General features: G+C 42.6%; 1 protein-coding gene across 3 annotated transcripts in view; it reads left to right on the top strand.

The window, feature by feature from the left end:
• Positions 1-20,158, top strand: part of FAM135B (family with sequence similarity 135 member B) — a 350,423-nt gene that overhangs the window by 169,956 nt on the left and 160,309 nt on the right. For all 3 annotated transcript variants that reach the window (XM_032254400.1, XM_032254381.1, XM_032254390.1), the window contains one exon: positions 1,220-1,299. In XM_032254400.1, coding sequence (XP_032110291.1) covers positions 1,220-1,299 — 80 coding nt within the window. The remainder of the gene's footprint in view (positions 1-1,219; positions 1,300-20,158) is intronic.

The raw sequence follows: 20,158 nt of genomic DNA, 5'->3' as shown, positions 1-20,158 counted from the left end.
CCTCACCAGCATGTCTCTCCTTGGGTCCTGAGATCCCTAACCTATTTGCTTTCTTATCTACCTTTAAGAATCTTCATTTGCTTGTTTTTCTATATAGAGTTTTTGTTGTGCTTAGTGCAAAAAATAGGGAAAAGTATGTCTGTCTACTTCATATTTCTGGAAACAGAAGCCATGGCAGATACTTGTAGAAAGTACTCATTTTGCAGATACAGAAACAAGTTCGGAGAAATTATATGATGTACTTAAAGTCACACAGCTGGAAATGTGTCACTCATACTACAGCTATGAATCCAGCACCAGTGCTCTTTTCTCTTTATCTCTGTACGTCATTTATACATAAAAACAAGCATGCAACTACCAACAGAACATTCTGTGAGTGTATGTGCAGTGAAAGTAACTCAATAGCAGGGTACTTACCCAGCTATGAGCTCAGTGAGCCATGAGAGACTGATGTGTTCATGGTCCATTTTCCTTATATTTCACTTTGGTTTATTCACATTGCATTTCACAATGGGTTTCAAATCAGTAAAAGAAGAGAACAATGATGATGCCAGTAATGTCCTCCAGTGCTTACGGGCAAAAAGTCATTAATTGCAAAGCACAGAGCTTCAAAGGATACTTCTGTACTTGGGGCAAAAGAGGGCACATTAGAGAGTTAACTGACAGCATGAGGACCTGCACATTGTCCTGAAATGATGGGGTTAGAAAATGGGAGTTCTATGTTAAAATTAAGGAGGCAAAATATACAGCGAAGAGTGTATTTGGGGACGCCTCCAAGAGGGCTAACTCAGAGGCTATGTTAATAAAGGAAGTAGTTTTTGTGTTGCAGCCTGATAGAAACTGAATTTATAGATGGATTCTCCACCATGCATAAATAACCTCCTTTCCTATAACAGTAACCTTTCTTGAGTACATAAAACCCATACCCCTTCATGAAACTGTCACATGACCCATCTCTTTCTTTTCTCTATTCCCGTCATCTCCAACCTTGTTCAGTCTTGTATGATCTCAAGTGAACTCAACTTCCTGTCTTCAACGCTGCCCTGCCACCTCCCTCCCCACCTTTGCTGATAAAATGCATTCCTCACGAATGCCAGATGATCAGATGATAGAGCATGCTGCCAAGAAACTTCCCTGATTTCCTATAAGTCTAGGTATTTTTAGAAGTCAACATTAAGAATCCTGATCTTCAGCATCCTGTCCTCTGCTCTTTTCTTAGGTATTACCAGATCCGAGTGACCTTGAAGGTGTCCTCAAGGATCCCCCACAGACTGAGTGCCTCCATAGTCGGGCAGACAGGTGAGCAGAAGAATGGCAATGGGGCGCTTGCCCCCAGTGGTGAATCTTCATTTGTTACTGCTTTCCAGGGCACAGCAGAGTGCAAGGCATGCAGAGGCACTCAGCCAATCTTTGGTGAATGTTGAATGAGTGAGTTTTAGAAACGGAGACCAAGAGTTGGAGGTGGCCATATGTGCACATTGTGGAAAGGGGGACCTGGTTTGAGAGAAATACACTTTCCCAGGAACAGCCAGTATTTGAGACAAACTGGCTGTGGGGTGGCTTGGTTAAAGTCAAGTCAGGGAGGATGCCAGTGGGAAATGACATCCAACAAGTGGGTAAAACAGGAAGCCTGTTAAAGGGAACCTGGGATTCAACTAGGTACAGAGGACTAAGTGAGTAGGCGGTGTGGTAGCATGTTCCATGCACAGTGAGAGGTCCAAGAGCAGTGCTCCCAGCTTGAGGAGAAGGAATGCCAAGGACAACTTGGATCCTCATCTTGAGAAGGCTGGAGTACAAAGTGGTAACCAGGGCTCTGAATAGGTAGTCTATCACAGAGTGTTATGTCAGAAATAGAGAACTTATCGTGCCAGAAATAAAGACAGACATAATATTAACTAGTAGAGCTGTTAGGAGTTTGCGTTAATAAATTTGGGAGAACTGTGCAGGCTAGGTAGACCTTAAGAAGAAGAAGAAGGAGGCAGGGCATGGTGGCTCACACCTATAATCACAGCATTTCGTGAGGCTGAGGCAGGCGGATCACCTGAGGTCAAGAGTTTGAGACCAGACTGGTCAACATGGGGAAATCCCATCTCTCCTAAAAATACAAAAAAAAATTAGCTGGGTGTGGTGGCAGGTGCCTGTAATCTCAGCTACCCAGGAGGCTGAGGCAGGAGAATCACTTGAACCTGGGAGGCGGAGGTTGCAGTGAGTGGAGATAGCACCACTGCGCTCCAGCCTGGGTGACAGAACAGGACTCTGTCCCCCCCCCCAAAAAAAAAAGGAAAGAAAGACTTAAAGGTTAGAGTAGAGGGTAGGGAGCATTAAAGTAAACAGATAACAAGACAGAGCTGTGCAAAATCTGTTTTACATTAATTATAAATTACTAGTAGCCAAGAATGTTACAGAAATCCAATCCAGTAAAACTAAGAGTTGTGGTCATATCTACCCTTCATAAAATTCATTTGGAATTTGCAATGTGTTATGGTGAGTGAAATCATATGCAATTGAATACCCACAAGTTAGACATGTAGATGTGGTGTTCTGCTTAAATTTACCTTGGAAGAGGTCTGGAGGGGGACCTGGTTCCTCAGGCCACATGATAGAATGTTATAAGAGACCCGTGGTTTCAGAGCAATAGGATAACTCAAGCATGTGATCTGCAAAAGGAAAGACGCTGATGATGGCCACCGGCTTCTGCCTTGCCTTTGGGCAGAGTAAAGCATTAAGTAATAGGCAAGCTGCCGTATTTCCAAGGTGTTCTTTCTCTTTCCCTCTACTCCTCTCCCCTAGGAAGAAATCAGGTATCTGAAAAGTGGGAAAAGGGAGCCACCTATTCTCCTGTTTCCTGAGCCACCCATTCTCCTAGATCCAGAGTGATTTAAGAATCCCACAGTTCCCCTCTTTCCTGTCATTCTGTGCTTCACCCCTTTCCCACCCCACCTTCCAACAGAAGAAGGTCCATGATGTCCACAGAGAGAGCAGGGGATTTGGCCCCTGACCCTGTGTGAGCCAGTGTCCATATGTGTACATTGGATAATAACATATCTGTGAACCCAGGTATATGACTAGCAGCTTGAGCTTAGGTTCCTGAACTATGAGGAAAAAAATGCCTTCTTCATAGATATTTGTCTTAGAAAGTACACTTTATAAAAAGGACATATATATATATGTCAGAACAGGAACTAGCACAAGGTAAGTATCCAGTCAGTCCCACCTGCTGCCTGTGAGTGGTCATATCATCAGGGGTGGGAGGGACCCGATCACAGGTCAAGGTGAAGGCCTTGGTGAGAGACCTAGACGTCAAGTGGAATAAAACCCCAGCCGACCTGATGAAAGCCATCCCCAGACTCCCGTCAAGGACTCCGCTTCTTCCTTGTGACTGTGGATAACAGGAGCTTGGGTCCTGTCACTGGCTGAGTCATCTTTTGGAGCTGGCAGGCCCCAGCTGTGAGGACTGGAGTCCTGCAGGATACTCAGTGGTTGGCAGAGCCCGGCAAGTAGCTGGGGAAAAGAAGGGCTTGAGATAGTACTACACAAAGACAAAGAAAATGAAAATGAAATATAATTTTTGGGGAAAAACCTGTTTTCTTTTTTAGTATAGTTTAACAGAAGAATAATTATGATGAAGTTGGTATGCCTTGAGCTTTATAGCAGCATCCTGTTTAGAACAGAATACTAACGCAGAGGCCAGCAATAATTTACAATGAGATTGTGCTCCAGGTGAGAGATGTATAGAATTTCTTCTTCATGGTGAATTTTTCAATTATACTATTTTTGGTTAGAGACCGCTGCATTATGAAGCACTCCAAAACTTGTGACTTTTAACAATGGCTTATTCTTTTCTAATGTTTTGAGTTAGCCAGCCTAGGCTGGGGAAATTTATGCACTACCTTAAGCTGAGCTCTCAGCTGAGGATGGAGCAGCTAAGATGTCTTCACTCATCTCTCTGACCCCTTGGTTGGAGTGGCTGCACCAGATAAGAGACAGCTGGGCTTCTGTCTCCGGTTGGGTGGTCAGACTCCTTACATGATAGCTGAGTTCACCAAGAGGGAAAATGAAGATGATTCCAGGCCACCTAAGGGCTAGATGGAGACTGGCATAGGGTGGCTTCCTCTTCAGTTCATTGGTCAGGGCAGGTGACAAGGCCAGCCCCAGGGGGACGGAAATAGACTTTCCCATTCATTGAAAGCACCGTCTGCATGTACAGTGATGGGGAGAAGCTTTGGCAGTCTTATTTATGGCCAACTATCTAAACATATTTTCCATTACCTCTATGCATTTCTGAGGGAAAAAAAGAAAACTATATCTTTAGGCAACAAGGTATCAGACACTGGAAGAGAACCGGAGTGAAAACATCTGGACTCTAATGATGTCTTTGATACTCAGTACTTGAGTGGTCTTGTTGGAACACATGATTTCATTTGCCTTTTTTATTCCATGTATCTCTAAATGTAAATAGAAAAAGCTTGCCATGTCCAAGGAGGCAGAATTTAGCAGGTGCGAGGGCCACAAGCTTGGGCTTTTCAGGTATGGTTTCTACTTCTCCCACTTCTAAGCTGCTTGACTTTAGAAAAGTTATTTAACCAATTTGTTTTTTCAGGTTCCTCAGCTATAAAATGGGGATGGAAGTTGGTACTTATAGGTTTGCGGTACAGATTGAATGCATTGTGCAAATTCATGCATGTAAAATGATTTACAAACATTACATGGTTTACATAGAAATCATGTATGTAAAGTGATTAGACTGTTGCCTGGCACATGGTGAGCTCACAATAACAATTGCTTAGAATAAACATTGCTATTATGCATAAGAGTAGCCTATTACTTAGCAGCCTCTGACCTGTGCTGTTCATCCTGGAGAATGGAGGCTGCCTTCTGGCTCTAGAGATGCTCAAAGTCATCTCAGGGAGACAGAAGTGGTCAGATAATACTGTAGAGGTGGAGATTGTGGTGACCATCGGACCATGCAGGACTGCCTGTGCTAGGAGCCGCTGGCTTGGATGAGAAAGAGCCTCTCAGATTGGGCTTGAAGGACAAACAGAAATTGGTTCCACAGACAAAAGTAGGGAAGGTTGACCCAGGCAGGGGTAATAAAATGACCCGTATGGAGCAAAGGTGGTTCACAGAATGAGGAGAAATCTTGTGTGGCTGCTGATAAGAACAACGCCAACATGAGAAGAGAGACAAGCTGTGGTCAGGTTTGGAGGCCATTTGCAACACACAGAGGAGATTGATTTTGTTTCAGAGACACAGCCAGATGAAATGAAAGCAATCTGTCATACCTGGTGCTGTGCAAACATGTGGTGCTGTGGCATAAATCCAGGGACAGGATTCTGCATTTTTATTCTCTTTTTAAATACGTAAGTTGTCTAATAGCCTTATCATATGGAAGCATGTTTCAATTATATAGATGATTTAGGTACATATTTTCTCAATATGAAATAAATATTTCATTGGCTTGTACAAGCAGGATGTGTATGATTAGATCATGTGAATAAAATGTAATAATAATTCCCCATGTGCATAGCCTGCATACCATTGCATTTTCCTTTCAATTATTTTTTAAGAGGTGACGTGAGGAAGACTTCCCTGGAAAACTGATGGTTTGCTCTTTTCTGAGTTGGCTGTATATCTTGTTACATAGAACATGACAGGCTTTGAGCTCACACCAGTTAGGAATAATCATTTTCTTGGACATGTTAGAAAGATCCTAGCATTTGAGAAGGGACAGGCACACAAATGGTGACAGCAACTGTAATACTGTCAGATGTGCTTGTAGACCTGAGGCCCCTTCTGTGTAGATGTGGGAACATTGGGGGTTTGGCCTTAGTGTTGGGTATGAATATGAAGGATGCAGGTCTTTATCATTACTAGAAATAGAAAAGTGAAAATTACAGATGACTGTCTAATGATTCACTGACCAAGACACCCCTTGACTGTTCAAGAACAAGAAAGAAAGAAGTCATTGCAACATCTTCCTGTTCTCCTTTAACTTCAATGAAAATTAAGAAAATTCAGTGAAAATTGGGAATATTCAGTGAAATTTCTTAGATAAAAGAATTTACTATTAGGGAGGCAGAGACTGCAGCAGAAAAGACTTGGACTCAGTCACATTACATCCCACTCATTCACATCAGACCTACGTGTGCCAAGGAAAGCCTTTCAACCACTGAGCCTTCAATTTTTTTACCACAATGCGGGTAGTCATACCTTTAGCCTAGGGTTTCTGAGAGGATTTGAGAGCATGGTGGCGAAGCTCCTAGCACAGTGCTTGATACATAATGGCAAAAATAAAATGCAGTTGTTATTATTAATATTATTAGTTAATAAAAAGTCTTACCATGCATTCAAGGGAAGCTTGCAGATGGAGCCAACAGAAGTGTTTTTGAGGCAAAGGTGATCCAGTGGGAATGTTTAAACAGGGTGATTTGATGTGAGTGAGACAGGGCCCTCATAGCATGGGTGAAGGGGTGCTGTATTAGATGGTCTTCATGCTGCTAAGGAAGACAGACCCAAGCCTGGGCAATTTACATAAGAAAGAGGTTTAATTGGACTTACAGTTTTGTGTGGCTCGGGAAGCCTGTCAATCACTGGGGAAGACAAGGAGGAGCAAGTCGCGTCTTACACGGATGGCAGCAGGCAAAGAGACAGAGTTTGTATAGGGGAACTCCTTTTTTTGAAACCATCATATCTCATGAGATTTATTCACTATCATGAGAACAGCATGAGATATACTTGTCTCTGTGATTCAATTACCTCCTGCTGGGTCCTTCCCACAACGTGTAAGAATTGAAGATGAGATTTAGGTGGGAACATAGCAAAACCATGTGAGGTGTGAAGGTTAAACAGGAGGGATGTTGCTGAACATTCAATGTGAAGGCAAGATGGGAAGATGAACATTGATGGAGGATGGAGAGTGGGATACAAGAATGACTGGGACAATCAGCTCAGGACCAAGACTGTGACCAGCAGCATTTGCTAATCCCTGTGGGCACAATGGCCTTAAAGAATGATACGGACTGTGGCTGGGCACAATGGCTCATAGCTATAATCCTAGCACTTCGGGAGGCTGAGGCAGGTGGATCATCTGAGGTCAGGAGTTCAAGACCAGCTTGGCCAACATGGCGAAACCACGACTCTACTAAAAATACAAAAAATTAGCTGGGCATGGTGGTACATGCCTTGTAGTCCCAGTTACTCAGGAGGCTGAGACAGGAGAATCACTTGAATCTAGGAGGTGGAGGTTGCAGTGAGCCGAGATCACACCACTGCCCTCCAGCCTGGGCAACAGAATGAGACTCTGTCTCAAAAAAAAAAAAAAAAAAAAAGATAGATCATGACAGGCTTTTTGTATCATTGCTGCATTCCTGTGTACCCTTAGAGACATGAGGTCTAAACAGTCAAGGGAGAGCCAGGTTGTACAGTGTCATCTGATAGTTTCCTTTTCTTTTTTCTTTTCTTTTTTTTTTTTGATATGGAGTCTCACTCTGTCACCCAGGCTGGAGTGCAGTGGTGCAATCTCAGTTCACTGCAACCTCTGCCTTTTGAGTTCAAACAATTCTCCTGCCTCAGCCTCCCAAGTGGATGGGATTACAGGCACACACCACCACCCCTGGCTAATTTTTGTATTTTTAGTAGAGACAGGTTTCACTGTGTTGACCAGGCCGGTTTTTAACTCCTGACCTCAAGTGATCCGCCTGTCTTGGCCACCCAAAATGCTTGTATTACAGGCATGAGCCACTGCACCTGGCCTCATCTAATAGTTTCTCAGAGGAGGCCCACCAATAGGATGTGGCTTGCCACTAGTTATGCAGCTAGAACAGAACAGAAACTTTTTCTTAGCAAAACTATGATGAAGATTTTCAGGAACTTTATTGTGTGTCTCAGTGCTCAAATTGAATACTACTTTCACTATTAATTGTAGTAATCGTAAGACATATGCACACACAAACATATATGCATATGTGTATATATATATATATAAATGCATGTGTGTATATAATTAATTTCAGGTGGTCTTCCTATAAATATAAATGTCTATACATATAAATATATACATGTATATACATGTGTGTATGTATAATTGATTTGATTCATCTTATTTCTAATATATTCACTGAACTTAATATACTTGTCAGTCAAGCCTATGACATTTGGATCCAAAATGATATTTATCTGAGTTCAACAAATTTTTCAGATGCCCCCTACAAGCCAGAAAGTGTAGTATTCCCTGAGATGAATCATAATTAATTGAATGTGAGTGTTCAGATATTCAAGGAAGATAAAACAGATGTAAGAAATTTTAAAATGTAATTATGCTTACTTCAAAGACTTGCGTTATGTTTTTCTTTTCTTTTGAGTTTTGGGTTACAGAGCAACTGGTATGTCCATGTCTGTGTGAATAAATATTAAGTATACTTGGCCTTGGCTATTTTCTTCCACCAAAATGTTGCTATTTAATAGATTCTGCAGTCTCTTCCTACATAAAGATGTTATTTTTTCCCTTGGGGAGCTGATCAGTTGGGTTATACTTGGGAGAGGGGTCTGTTCAAGCCGATTGAGGCTGCGTTAAATGATTAGGCACAAAACAGGCATCTGCTAGTCATTGCTCATCAAAGCAAGAGAAAAGATAGCACAGTAAATTGTGGAAACGTATAAAAATTGCCATGATTAGTTTTCGTAATGTTTTGAGAGGTAATTTCCATTTCCATTAAGTAGAAGCATTTAAGAGTTTTACCATGTAGAGGGCGGGGGAGAGACATTTATTCTTCAAATGAATCAATCTAATTTATTTTCAGGGTCCATTAAAGTACCTAAATATCAAATGCCTGTTTTGATGGAGAATTCTAAGCAGGTAAAACACTGCAGTTCTCAGGCTCTATGTACCGGCCTGGGACCACAGGAGAGCCTGCCCAGGGCTGGCAGGGTGGGCTTCCTGATTAAACTCAGCACTTAAAGGGGCTCTTCCATTTTTTTGGCTTCCAGGCAGGCCACAGCAGTCCACTCAGAAATGTAAAGCCCAGGGGCCCTTTCCTTCCACTCCGAGCAGGTCAGAAACCTGCTCTGCCAGCTGCGTGGGTGACCACCCCACTTCCTTTGGGTCAAGCCAGCATTGCCGCTCTATCCTTTGTCCCTGAGATGGTGTCTTGATACCCGTTGGCCATCTAGGGCCCTCTTCAGGAGCTTTCATCCATCTGTGCAGTCACGTGCCTTGACTCATCTCAGCTCCTGTTTTTGAAGTTCCTTCTACTTTTAATGCCCACCCCTTCCTTTTGTTTCCTTTCCTGCCTCTCCTCCCACTGGACTGACAAAAAGAATGCACGCAGCCTTCAACAATCAGGTGGTCTAAGGGATGTCTCCTGCCCCCATCAGAATTAATAGTTACTCAACTGAACGTCCTTCGCACAGCTGTAGACATGCAGCACGTAGTCCCTTCCACACCCCACCTGCATTTCTGTGCTTCTTCTACACTATTTTACTGTGTTTCCAGTGGGGCTTCCCTCTGGAGGACCACACCCAGATGACAGGAAGCATTTTGTCCAATAATTAAACTGTCCTGGGAGTTTGAACCCCATCATCCCCCATCCCCACTCCAACCTTTGCTGTGAACAAACAGCTGCTAACACAGGGTCATGGAAACCCAGCCCCTTTGTCTCAGGATGGGAGGATTCCTGGAGGTAACACTCACTCCTGAGTCCCCTGACAATCAGGCTCAGGCGCCCTTCTCAGGACCTCTGAAATGTGCCCAGGCCAGTCTTCCTCTCTTTCGCTACCCTGATTCCCTACTACCCATCTGGGTCTCACTGAGGGCACACTCACGATAAGTTATTTGCCACACATCATTGTCTGCTGCTTTACCGTGTGCTAACCGAACCTGTGTTAGCCAGACAGACTCCATTTTGCTGAGAGCCAGATAGACCCCATCTTGACCTCCGCCTCACCCCTCCTGCTTCTCCTCCCTTAAGTGCACACCTGGGTCTTGCTACTGTGCCGGGTCATGCTGTACTGAGAACTATAGAAATGTATAACCTTTGTAACCATAGTCTGCTTGGCAAGCCCACTTGCCATTCTGAATGCCCCCCCTTGATTGATTGTATGACAAATATCGAATACCCCCCTTGGTAACCAGCAATCATGAGAACCGATTGTGTATACCCTCCTTGAAAATCAATAATCATGCGAACCTCCTGCCTCCTAGTTACCAATCTCCTTATCTAACTTGCTTGTTCTGCTTCTATAAACTCTGCTCCAGCTAGGCTCCTCCTCCCTTACCTTAAGCAAGGTATAAAAAGGAATCCAACCCCTTCCTCAGGGCCAAGAGAATTTTGTGCGTTAGCTGTCTCTTGGTCACTGGCTAATTAATAAAGGAATCATGCTTCAAACTCAGAGCATGGCGCCGTTCCATCCAACTCACCCGGGTATAGCAACCATCTGTGTCCAGAAACTGCTAGAAATAGTATAGCAGTTAGGAAGTAGGATTTGAAGTTGGCCAGACCTGAGTCCACTTAGGTCCCTGTGACCCTGAACTAGTAGCTTCTGTGCCACTGTTAAGCTATCTATAAATGGGAATAGCAATGATAGGAATGACCCTGTAGAAATGTTTGCAGGGTCAGTTCAGGTAACATATGTGGGTGTTTGATAGATTTCCTGTCCTGTTGGGATTCCACATGTGGACGGATTCTCACGTGCAGGCACGTGAACCAGGACATCACAGGCTTGCACCACCTCCTGCCACATCTGGCAGAAATAACCTCTTAGTACACCCCATATTCGTTGTGATTTCTTTTTAATTGGGATTAGCATGGTGGCTACTTCTTTATTTTTTTATTTTACTTTAAATTCTAGGATACATGTGCAGAACATGCAGGTTTGTTGCATAGGTATACATGTGCTATGGTGGTTTGCTGCACCTATCAACCTGTCATCTAGGTTTTAAGCCCCACATGCATTAGACATTTATCCTAACGCTCTCTCTCCCCTTGTCCCCCTACCCCGCAATAGGCTCTGATGTGTGATGTTACCCTCCGTGTCCATGTGTTCCAATTGTACAGTTCTTACTTATGAGTGACAATATGCGGTATTTGGTTTTCTGTTCCTGTGTTAGTTTGCTGAGAATGTTGGTTTCCAACTTCAACCATGTACCTGCAAAGGACATGAACTCATTCTTTTTTGTAGCTGCATAATATTCCATGGTGTATATATGCCTCATTTTCTTTATCCAGTCTGTCATTGATAGGCATTTGGGTTGGTACCAAGTCTTTGCTATTGTAAATAGTGCTGCAATAAACATAAATGTGCATATGTCTTTATAGTGGAATGATTTATAATCCTTTGGGTGTATACTCAGTAATGGGACTGCTGGATCAAATGGGGTTTCTGGTTCTAGATCCTTGAGGAATCACCACACTGTCTTCCATAATGGTTGAACTAATTTACACTCTCACCAACAGTGTAAAAGTGTTCCTGTTTCTTCACATCCTCTCCAGCATCTGTTGTCTCCTGAGTTTTTAATAATTGCCATTCTAACTGGCAAGTGTTGTGTTGTGATTTCTGTTAAGATACTTACTCAGCATAAAATTCTATTTTTGAAAGTTTTGTGTATGAGGCACTGTTGACAGCGAGCTTGGTGGCTGGCGCTACTCTCATGGGGCCCAAAGACCAGGGTGTGGAGTAGAGAGATTGCGTGGCAGTCACAACATGAGTGGTGTGGGCTTGGGAGGGGAGGGCCCAGGGACTCAGGGTTCAGGGGGGACTCCTTGGCGAGGCTTCACTCTTTTGTGAGGCATACCTGACTTCTGGTGTCCTGATTTCTGCTGCAGGTCATCAAGGCAAATCTTCATCTGCTCAGGAAATGAGGAGGGTCCCCCCAGCAGATCTTTATGACTTGGGCTCATTTAGAGTCAGCAGCCCTGCCCTGCATTCGGTCCCTAGTGACTAAGGCTCCATGTTCCCCTGGTTAGCTTAGCTGCCTGCCCCTTGCTCATGCAGTGGCATTAGCGGCTGCTGCATGGGAAACTTCACCCAGTACAATGAGTTTTAAGCAAACAAATCTAGGGATGAGGGACAAGTGAAGGGCCCTTGAAGCATGCATCCAGAGATGTAGCACAAAGCTTCAGAGTGGCTTAAACTGAAAGAGAGAACAACCTCTGTCTTGTGGGTGGAAGAGAGAACAACCTTGGTCTCTAGAGTACCGTTTACGTAGATTCTAGAATCAGAAGCCTGGGCCAGCACTCACACTGGATGACCTTGGACTCCTCACTCACCTCCCTGAAATTCATGTTTCTTCTCTATAAAATGGAAATAACAGTAATATTGACACTTCCTTCATGTGTTTTTATGAGAATTAAAAATGTCATGCTGAAAAGAGATTCCAATGTGATGAACCCCCATCAGCACTGCCTATTTTGGTTTTAGAACAGAAGGTGGGAGAAGTTGCATGGACTGGAAAGTTAGTCCTGATGGAGTTTTACTGGTTCAGTGTTTCCTGAGGGCCTCCTGTGGGCCAGGCACTGGTCCAGAGCTCTCCCTGAGCCCTGAGATGCCCAGCTGCAATGCTGTCTTCCACAGCAGGGAGCTTTCCTTGCACTGGAGGGTTCAAGCAGGGGTTCAGCATGGTATAAGGCCATGTACAATGAAAAGGGTATTATAAAGTTGTATGCATATATTTGGAGTCATCCAGGTCTTTTCAACGTGAGAAAGCTTTATTTTTTGTTCTTTTGATACATGGAGATATAAGTTAATCTTTCATGAGTGATGCTGAAATGCACACTCCAAGGCGCTGGCACCATGTTGCTTTCTTCAATGCTAGCTGGCTGCTGCCTGGTGGAGGACCTGCGGCAGAGTAGATATCTCATGCATGTTTGTTGAATGAGTGGATGAAAAGCCACATCTGAAGACAGAGCTTGGAACAAAGAACAAAGGAAGAGGAAAGCGGAATTTCATGAAATTAGGAAAGAAAGAAAATGGAGCTCTTGAAGACTAGACAAAATAGGTTGTTTTGGGAAGAAGAATATCAGTGACAATATGCCATTTGGAGTTCTGGTAGTCATTAAATTGTTATTTAAATTAAAAAACTCCTGATTATTTGGAGAAGACAAAGTAACCAAAAGAGGCAAGACAGCCTCTTTCAATTTTGGTCAGGATGTGTCTGACAGACTAAGAATGAAGTAGGATACGTGGCATTTGAAGTATCCCCGTGGAAAATATTTAGGGTCAGTGTGGGGAGAAGCATTCTGTACCCCCTCAAACCATAGCATGTGGGGTTTGGTTTCAGGGAGTGTGGAACAGTTAGCTTAGAGTTCCTCAATGTGTGGCCCAAGGACCTGACCCATGGAATCCTGTGGACATTTGGTAAAGTCCATTTCTTGACCTGACTCCCAGGCCTCCTGAGTCAAACTTCTTTTTTTTTTTTTTTTTGAGATGGAGTCTCGCTCTGTCACCCAGGCTAGAGTGCAGTGGCATCTTGGCTCGCTGCAACCTCTGCTTTCCAGTTCAAGCGATTCTCCTGCCTCAGCCTCCTGATGAGCTGGGATTACAGGCACCTACAACCGCACCCAGCTAATTTTTGTATTTTTAGTAGACAGGGTTTCACCATCTTGGCCAGACTGGTCTCAAATTCCTGACCTCATGATCTGCCTGACTTAGCCTTCTTAAGTGCTGGGATTACAGGCATGAGCCACCGCACTGGCCTCCTGAATCAAACTTTAAAAGTAAAATGAAGGTGGTCGCTGTTGTTCGTGCCTGTAATCTCAGCACTTTGGGAGACTGAGGTAGGCAGATCATGAGCTTAAGAGATCGAGACTATCCTGGCCAACATGGTGAAAATCCATCTCTACTAAAAAAGGGGAGTGTTCTCAGGGTAACAGTCCTGCTTACAAAAAATTAGCTGGGCGTGGTGACACATCCCTGCAGTCCCAGCTATTTGGGAGGCTGAGGCAGGAGAATTGCTTGAACTTGGGAGGCAGAGGTTGCAGTGAGCTGAGATTGCACCACTGCATTCCAGCCTGGCAACAGAGCAAGACTCCATTAAAAAAAAAAAAAAAAAAAAGTAAAATGAAATGTCGTGGGGAGAAAATATTGAAGAGAAAATTCACATAGGGCCACACAAGATAAATCATTTCCTCTCGCAGAAACTTGGAACTCTAAAATTGTAGCTAACAGGGTGATATTAATGATGGATAATTGCGAGGTTTAATATTTTCTCCTTGATGACTTACAGTTATAAGAAGAAATTCTATAGTCTTCATGCTTTAAATGTGAAGGCCGCATCTTTGAGGACCTTTGTAGCAGAGGACTTTGATTCTTGATCTGCCCACAGATGCATTTTCATCGGGTGCCAGTGGAAAGCACTATAAACGTGAAAAGAAATAGATTTTATTTCTGAGCAAGGGAGGCTGTTAGGCAAATGGAATAGAGATTGCCATGAATGGCAGAAGGGCAGTCTCCAAGCTCTGCTGAATACATGCCTTGGCTAGGCCACAGGCTCATTTCTATCCATGAGTATTAACTTGTAGATTTAAAAAAAAAATTATTCCCAAGGAACACAGTTAGGAGGGACAGGTTATGAGGACTGAAATGAGAAATGAGAAAGGGCAGTGTTCTCAGGGTAACAGTCCTGCTCACAGAGATACTGTACACCCTACACTGGGTCCCTTAGAGCCATTTCAAAAACAGTGGCTATAATCCCAGATACTTGGGAGGCTGAGGCAGAAGAATCACTTGAATCCAGCATACGGCGGTTGCAGTGAGCCGATATCATGCCACTGCACTGGGTGATAGAGCAAAATTGACTCTCATAACCAACAAACAAACAAAAAAACCAAAACTCCACTGTCACTTTTGGTGATTCCACTTCCTAGCAATTATATTAAAATACACCAATTTTAATTGCATTAAAATTTCCCACAAATGGATCCAAAAAATATGTATTATTTTTCTGCAACATGTATTTTCAAAATTAATTACCTCCTAATACCTCTCTGTTCATACACATTTGTGATTTTTTTGCATACTCAAGAAATGTTACAAAGTGAGAAAATCTACCTACAAAGTCTCTAGAAATGTAATGACATTTTTATAAAGACTCCGTCGGTCCATTTTATGGGACCAATGGGCTATCATTTTGAGGAAATTCAATTAAGCATGATTAATTTTGACTCTGCAGCTTAATTTTTGTATTTGGAGCGTGTGTGTGTGTGTGTGTGTGTGTGTGTGTGTGTGCGCATGTATTCATACATGTGTATCTCAACCATTCCCTAAGCCACCAGGCAACTTGCAGAATCCAGGTAGCCTGCTGTTGGCAGCCAAGGCAAACCAATGAAATGGCGAGGCCTGGTGAGTGGGTGTCAGTTCTGGTGGAGTTGGATCCAGCTCTGCTGGGCTCATTGTTGTTTTGGGGGGTTCATCTACATAATAAAAACAAGAAATATTATCTTTCCTCACTTATTTTAAGAATTATTTTTCATGATAGTGAGATGAATTGGGCCTTCTTTGAGAGGCAACAGGATAGTCAGGGGACCGGGGGCTTTGAAGGCAGAGAAAGCTGAGTTCACATCTTGGCTTCATCTCTTAGGGACTTTGTGCCTTTGGGCAAATTACTTGATCTCTCTGAATTTCATTTATTTTATCGGTAGGATAAGGATGGTAATTCTTTTGTCACAGGGTATCTAAAAGCTTAAGTCACCAGTTCCCAAGGTACAGTATAGTAGCAATATTGGTACGGGAGTGACAGAGTCATGACCTCTAGGGCTTCAATCAAATAAAAGATGATGTCTTCCTCCCACTAACATCCAGAGGTGAGCAACCTAAATTGATAAAGTGGCTCCAACTGTCTATCAAGGACCTAGGTTCCAGCCTACTTTTCACTCCTTCATTCTGTCATGTAGTTTCTACTTTCAAGATCACCTGAGGGCAACTTCTGAAGCTTCAGTGATCACAGCTGAGGTACAGCCAGAAGGAAAAGAACAAACAAAGCAGGAAGGCATGCAGTCCCTTCCTATTTATTTATTTATTTTAGAGTCTCATCCTGTCACTCAGGCTGGAATGCAATGGTATGATCACAGCTCACTGCAGCCTCCAACTGCTAGGCTCAAGTGTCCTCCCTACCTTAGCCTCGAGAGTAGCTAGGGCTACAGGTGCATGCCAACATGCCTAGCTAATTTTTCTTTTTTTGGTAGAAACAGGGTCTGGGTATGTTGCTCAAGCTGATCTTTAACTCCTGGTCCCAAGTGATCCTCCCACCTTGGTCTACCAAAGGGCTGGAATCACAGGTGTGAGCCACCACACCCAGCCAGCCCCTTTCTTTTAACGGTCTTCTTGGAGATTCAATAAAGCCACCTTGATGTCTCATTTGCTAGGATTTATTTATAGGGCCATGACTGGGCAGAGTTCTCAGGGTTTTTTTCCAGAAAAGCAGATCCTCTGGGTACTGACTGTGCAACTTTCAGCCTTTGTCTTGATGCTGGTGGGAAGAGTCGAGATACTTTTAGGGCACATGTGGAGTTAATGCAACTAGATAAAAATTCTTTTGGAAAAGCTTCTTCTGTTTAATTTAAGGAAAACTATGTTTGAAGCTAATAAATATTAAACCTTGGTAATCTCTCTTTTTAGCTAAGTAAGTGCAGTATCAGCTTCTCTGATTGGCGAGAGTATCTGGCTACACTTTGATAGTGTTGATTGGTTTTTGTTGAATTTGTTTTTAACAATACCTTCTATGTATGGAAAATAACACTGTTGTTGTTTTATAATTTAAAGAAATAATAGCACATTTTACTTTCAAATAAATTTAAATATAGAAAGAATCATTGCAAACAAGAATTATTAAGTAATGCTGGCAGAGGGATATAGTTAAAATCATGAAAGTTTTCTGTGAATGACTGAAATTGTGGAAATAGCAGTATTAAATCCACTAATAGACAAAAAGCTCCCAGTTCAGTATCTGGGCAAGTTATATAGTACTTCTAGCTACTTTTATTGTTTGAGGGATCAGGAGTCAAAGGCACTCTTGGTTTTTATATCATGACTATGATTAATTGTCTTATTTATGTGTGCCCTGTAAAATATTTGGAAAATATTACTTCAGATAATTGAGTAGAGCTAAGGTTCTCCACAGAGGCCCAACAATTTGAACAAGACACATTTCAAACCAGAGTAGGGTTGTGCTGGAGAGTGTTCTTACAAGATAGGGCTTCTCACAAACTGGCTTTCTGTGCATCTGTTAAATGGTCCTTTCTTTCCAAAGACAGGTCAGAGATAAAAGGATGAATTGATGTCAAATCTTCTCACTTGAGAAAATTAGCATAAAATACTTATCTTGTGTTTCAATATCCATATTTTACTTGTACAGTTATAGAAACAGTGCTTCTCATTTTGCCTTGTTAGCTAATTGGGAATTTGTCTAGGAGAGGCAATGAGGAATGCATTGTCTTCAAAGAGAGCTGCTTTTACTCAGCCTGAACTTGAAATGAGAGCATGAGAGGTGTTTTGTTTTATCTTACATTTTTTGGCACACTACATTCATTTTAGCTTCACATTCTTCAAAAAGACTTTACTTATCATGACCCAACATGCTTATATTCAGGGAAACTTTGAAATCCAGATGCTGGGAAGTATCCAGTCTGAGAAGTCAGCTCCTTCAGTGTGTATCCAATGCAGGGATCTCTCTCTACCATTCTCGAGAGGCTGTTATGTTTCAAATCAGATTTTTTCACCACTGCTACAGAGGGACCAACCTCTGGCATTCCACACAGAAGTCAGATTAATATATTTTACAGGTAATTAAGCTTATGTTGGACACCTATTCAAAATCTGTTGATATGATGATGGTAACGGCGATGCCAACAGCAGCAGCTAACACTTATGTAATGGTTAATATGCATCAGGCACTATTCTAAGCTCTTTGCATGTATTGACTCTTCCCACATCTCAAAACTCTATGGGGTAGGTACTATTATTATCCCCACTTTACAGGTTAAAATACTGATATACGCACTTAATAAGAGGTGGGGTCAGCGTTCCAACCCCAACAGTCTGACTTGCTGCTACTGTGTTATTGTATCCTGTAAACCATGGGAAAAAATCCAAACTTATTAGCAGGTCCTGGTTCACTTGGAGTCATCTCATCTCTGAGTTCCTCTTACACTCACCTTCTGTCCCTCTTCCCTGTCACTCCTGTTTGTTCTTAAATGCACCTAGTTCATTCCCAGTTCAGAGCTTCTGCACTGGGGAATGTTTTGGCTTGGAAGTTGGTGATTTTTCTCCTAACCTTTGTCTAGCTTGTTCCCTTAATTAATTCAGGTCTTAGCTCAAATGTCACCTTCTGAGAGAGAAATTATTTCCCAGTTTTTTCTTTTAATAGGTTCTCTGCTTCACCTGTTGACAAAGTCCTTACTCAGTTTTTTTCTTTAGGTGACTTCAGTTAATTTATTATATACGGACTTAGTTATTTTTCCTCTGCCTCTCCTCTTGAAATTAATAACAATGTTATTTTCAGCAGATCACTACCGAGTGGTGTTTACATGCCAGGAGTTATTTGTAATATTTCACATGTACAATGTACTAAACTCACCACATCTTCCCTATGTGATAAGTTATATGAATAGGTATCTGTTTTGCAGAAGGGGAAATTTAGGCAAGAGAAACCCACTGATGTGCCCAAGGCTCCCCAAGTATTAAGTCGCGGAGATAGGATTCAAGTCCAGATGGTCCAGCTCCCAGGTCTGGACAGGTGTTGTTTGTTCCTTTCTGTGCCCGTGGTGTTGGCAACAGGACCTGTAGCAAGCATTTGCTGAAGGAAGGAATCAGCTTTGTTGATAAATGGCCGTGCCATGCAGGGGCCCAGCAAGATGGACCTGAGCTTCATCCTCACCCCCTTATCCGCCCTTACCTCTGCCTCTAATCAAAATTTTAAGACCTATCCATTGAGGCTGTCTCCTCCTTCTTGGATGTTCAGCTTCCCCTCATGCACCTGGCACTGCCTGATGCAGACCCGGATTCCTTCCTTTGCTCAGCATCCTCACCAGCCTCCTTCTCTTCATACTCCCAGCTCTCGCTGGATGTTCACATTGATGATGAGGCAGTGACAATATTAGACCTTTAGGGGGTCTCTCAGACAGCATTCCATGGATTGGTTTCTAGGTGAACTACACACATGTTATTTCAGTTGCTTTTCTTAAATATGTTAAATGTTTTTAAAAATACAGTGAATGAAATTTTTGTCTTATTATTTTAATAAATATTTATACACTGAAGACCTGTTTTAGGAGTATAACTTCTAGTTGTCTATCTGGGTTCAAATCCTGGCTCCACTTCTAAAATGGTGAGACTTTGTGCAAGTGCCCGGTGCCTCAGTTTCTACATATGAGCATGATAGCAGAAGTAGACCCTGTCTCTTGGGGTCATGTTGCAGATTTACTCAGTTCATGCAAGCCCTTGCCGCAGAAGTAATAGTCAAACGTCAGCTGCCCCGCCCCTCATCCTCACCGTCGTTGACTCATGCCATGTTTCTTAACTGTTTTTTTTATAGACTTCCTTTCTTTCCATATTTCAACTCTGTGGTATTGAGGGAGTGACTTAGCAGATGCACACATCTGATCACATGACATGATGGGAACAGACATGCCCCTCCATAGCACCTACACGTGAGGGCCCCAGATGCCAGGCCTGGCTGGGTCACATCCGCTCAGCACAGAGTTGTGCAATGACGTGAGAACAGATGGCATCCCAGGTCATGACAAACTGGACTGTGTGTAATTTCAGTGCTTACCCTGAGCTCGCCGTGCCTCTCAGTTGGCTTTAATATTCATGAGGAAGAGAGTGTGAACATTTGTTAAAGTAATGGGGCTTTGAAGCCATAATTGATCCCAAATTTTTATTTTAAAAAATCAATTTTAGAGTTTTAGAATAATATCAAGAAAAACAGTTACCATGGGGGGATAAAATAAATAGCAGAACCAAAGATTTTGAAAGGATTTGGGATGAATCAAATATATATCACACAAAATACATATGTACAAACAATGATGCTTGTAAATGTTAAATATACTGTACCTTATGCTGTCAGAAAAATCACAAACTGCTTATCTAAGGCTCCATAGCTCTTGATTTTAGACTTGCATATCAATCAGAACAGCTTCATGGTTTCATTCATTTTCTTCCGCAA

Source organism: Sapajus apella, unplaced genomic scaffold, assembly GCF_009761245.1.
Source record: "Sapajus apella isolate SASKATOON/1434 unplaced genomic scaffold, GSC_monkey_1.0 scaffold3, whole genome shotgun sequence".
Taxonomy (NCBI): domain Eukaryota; kingdom Metazoa; phylum Chordata; class Mammalia; order Primates; family Cebidae; genus Sapajus; species Sapajus apella.
This window is presented reverse-complemented; position numbering and strand designations above follow the sequence as displayed.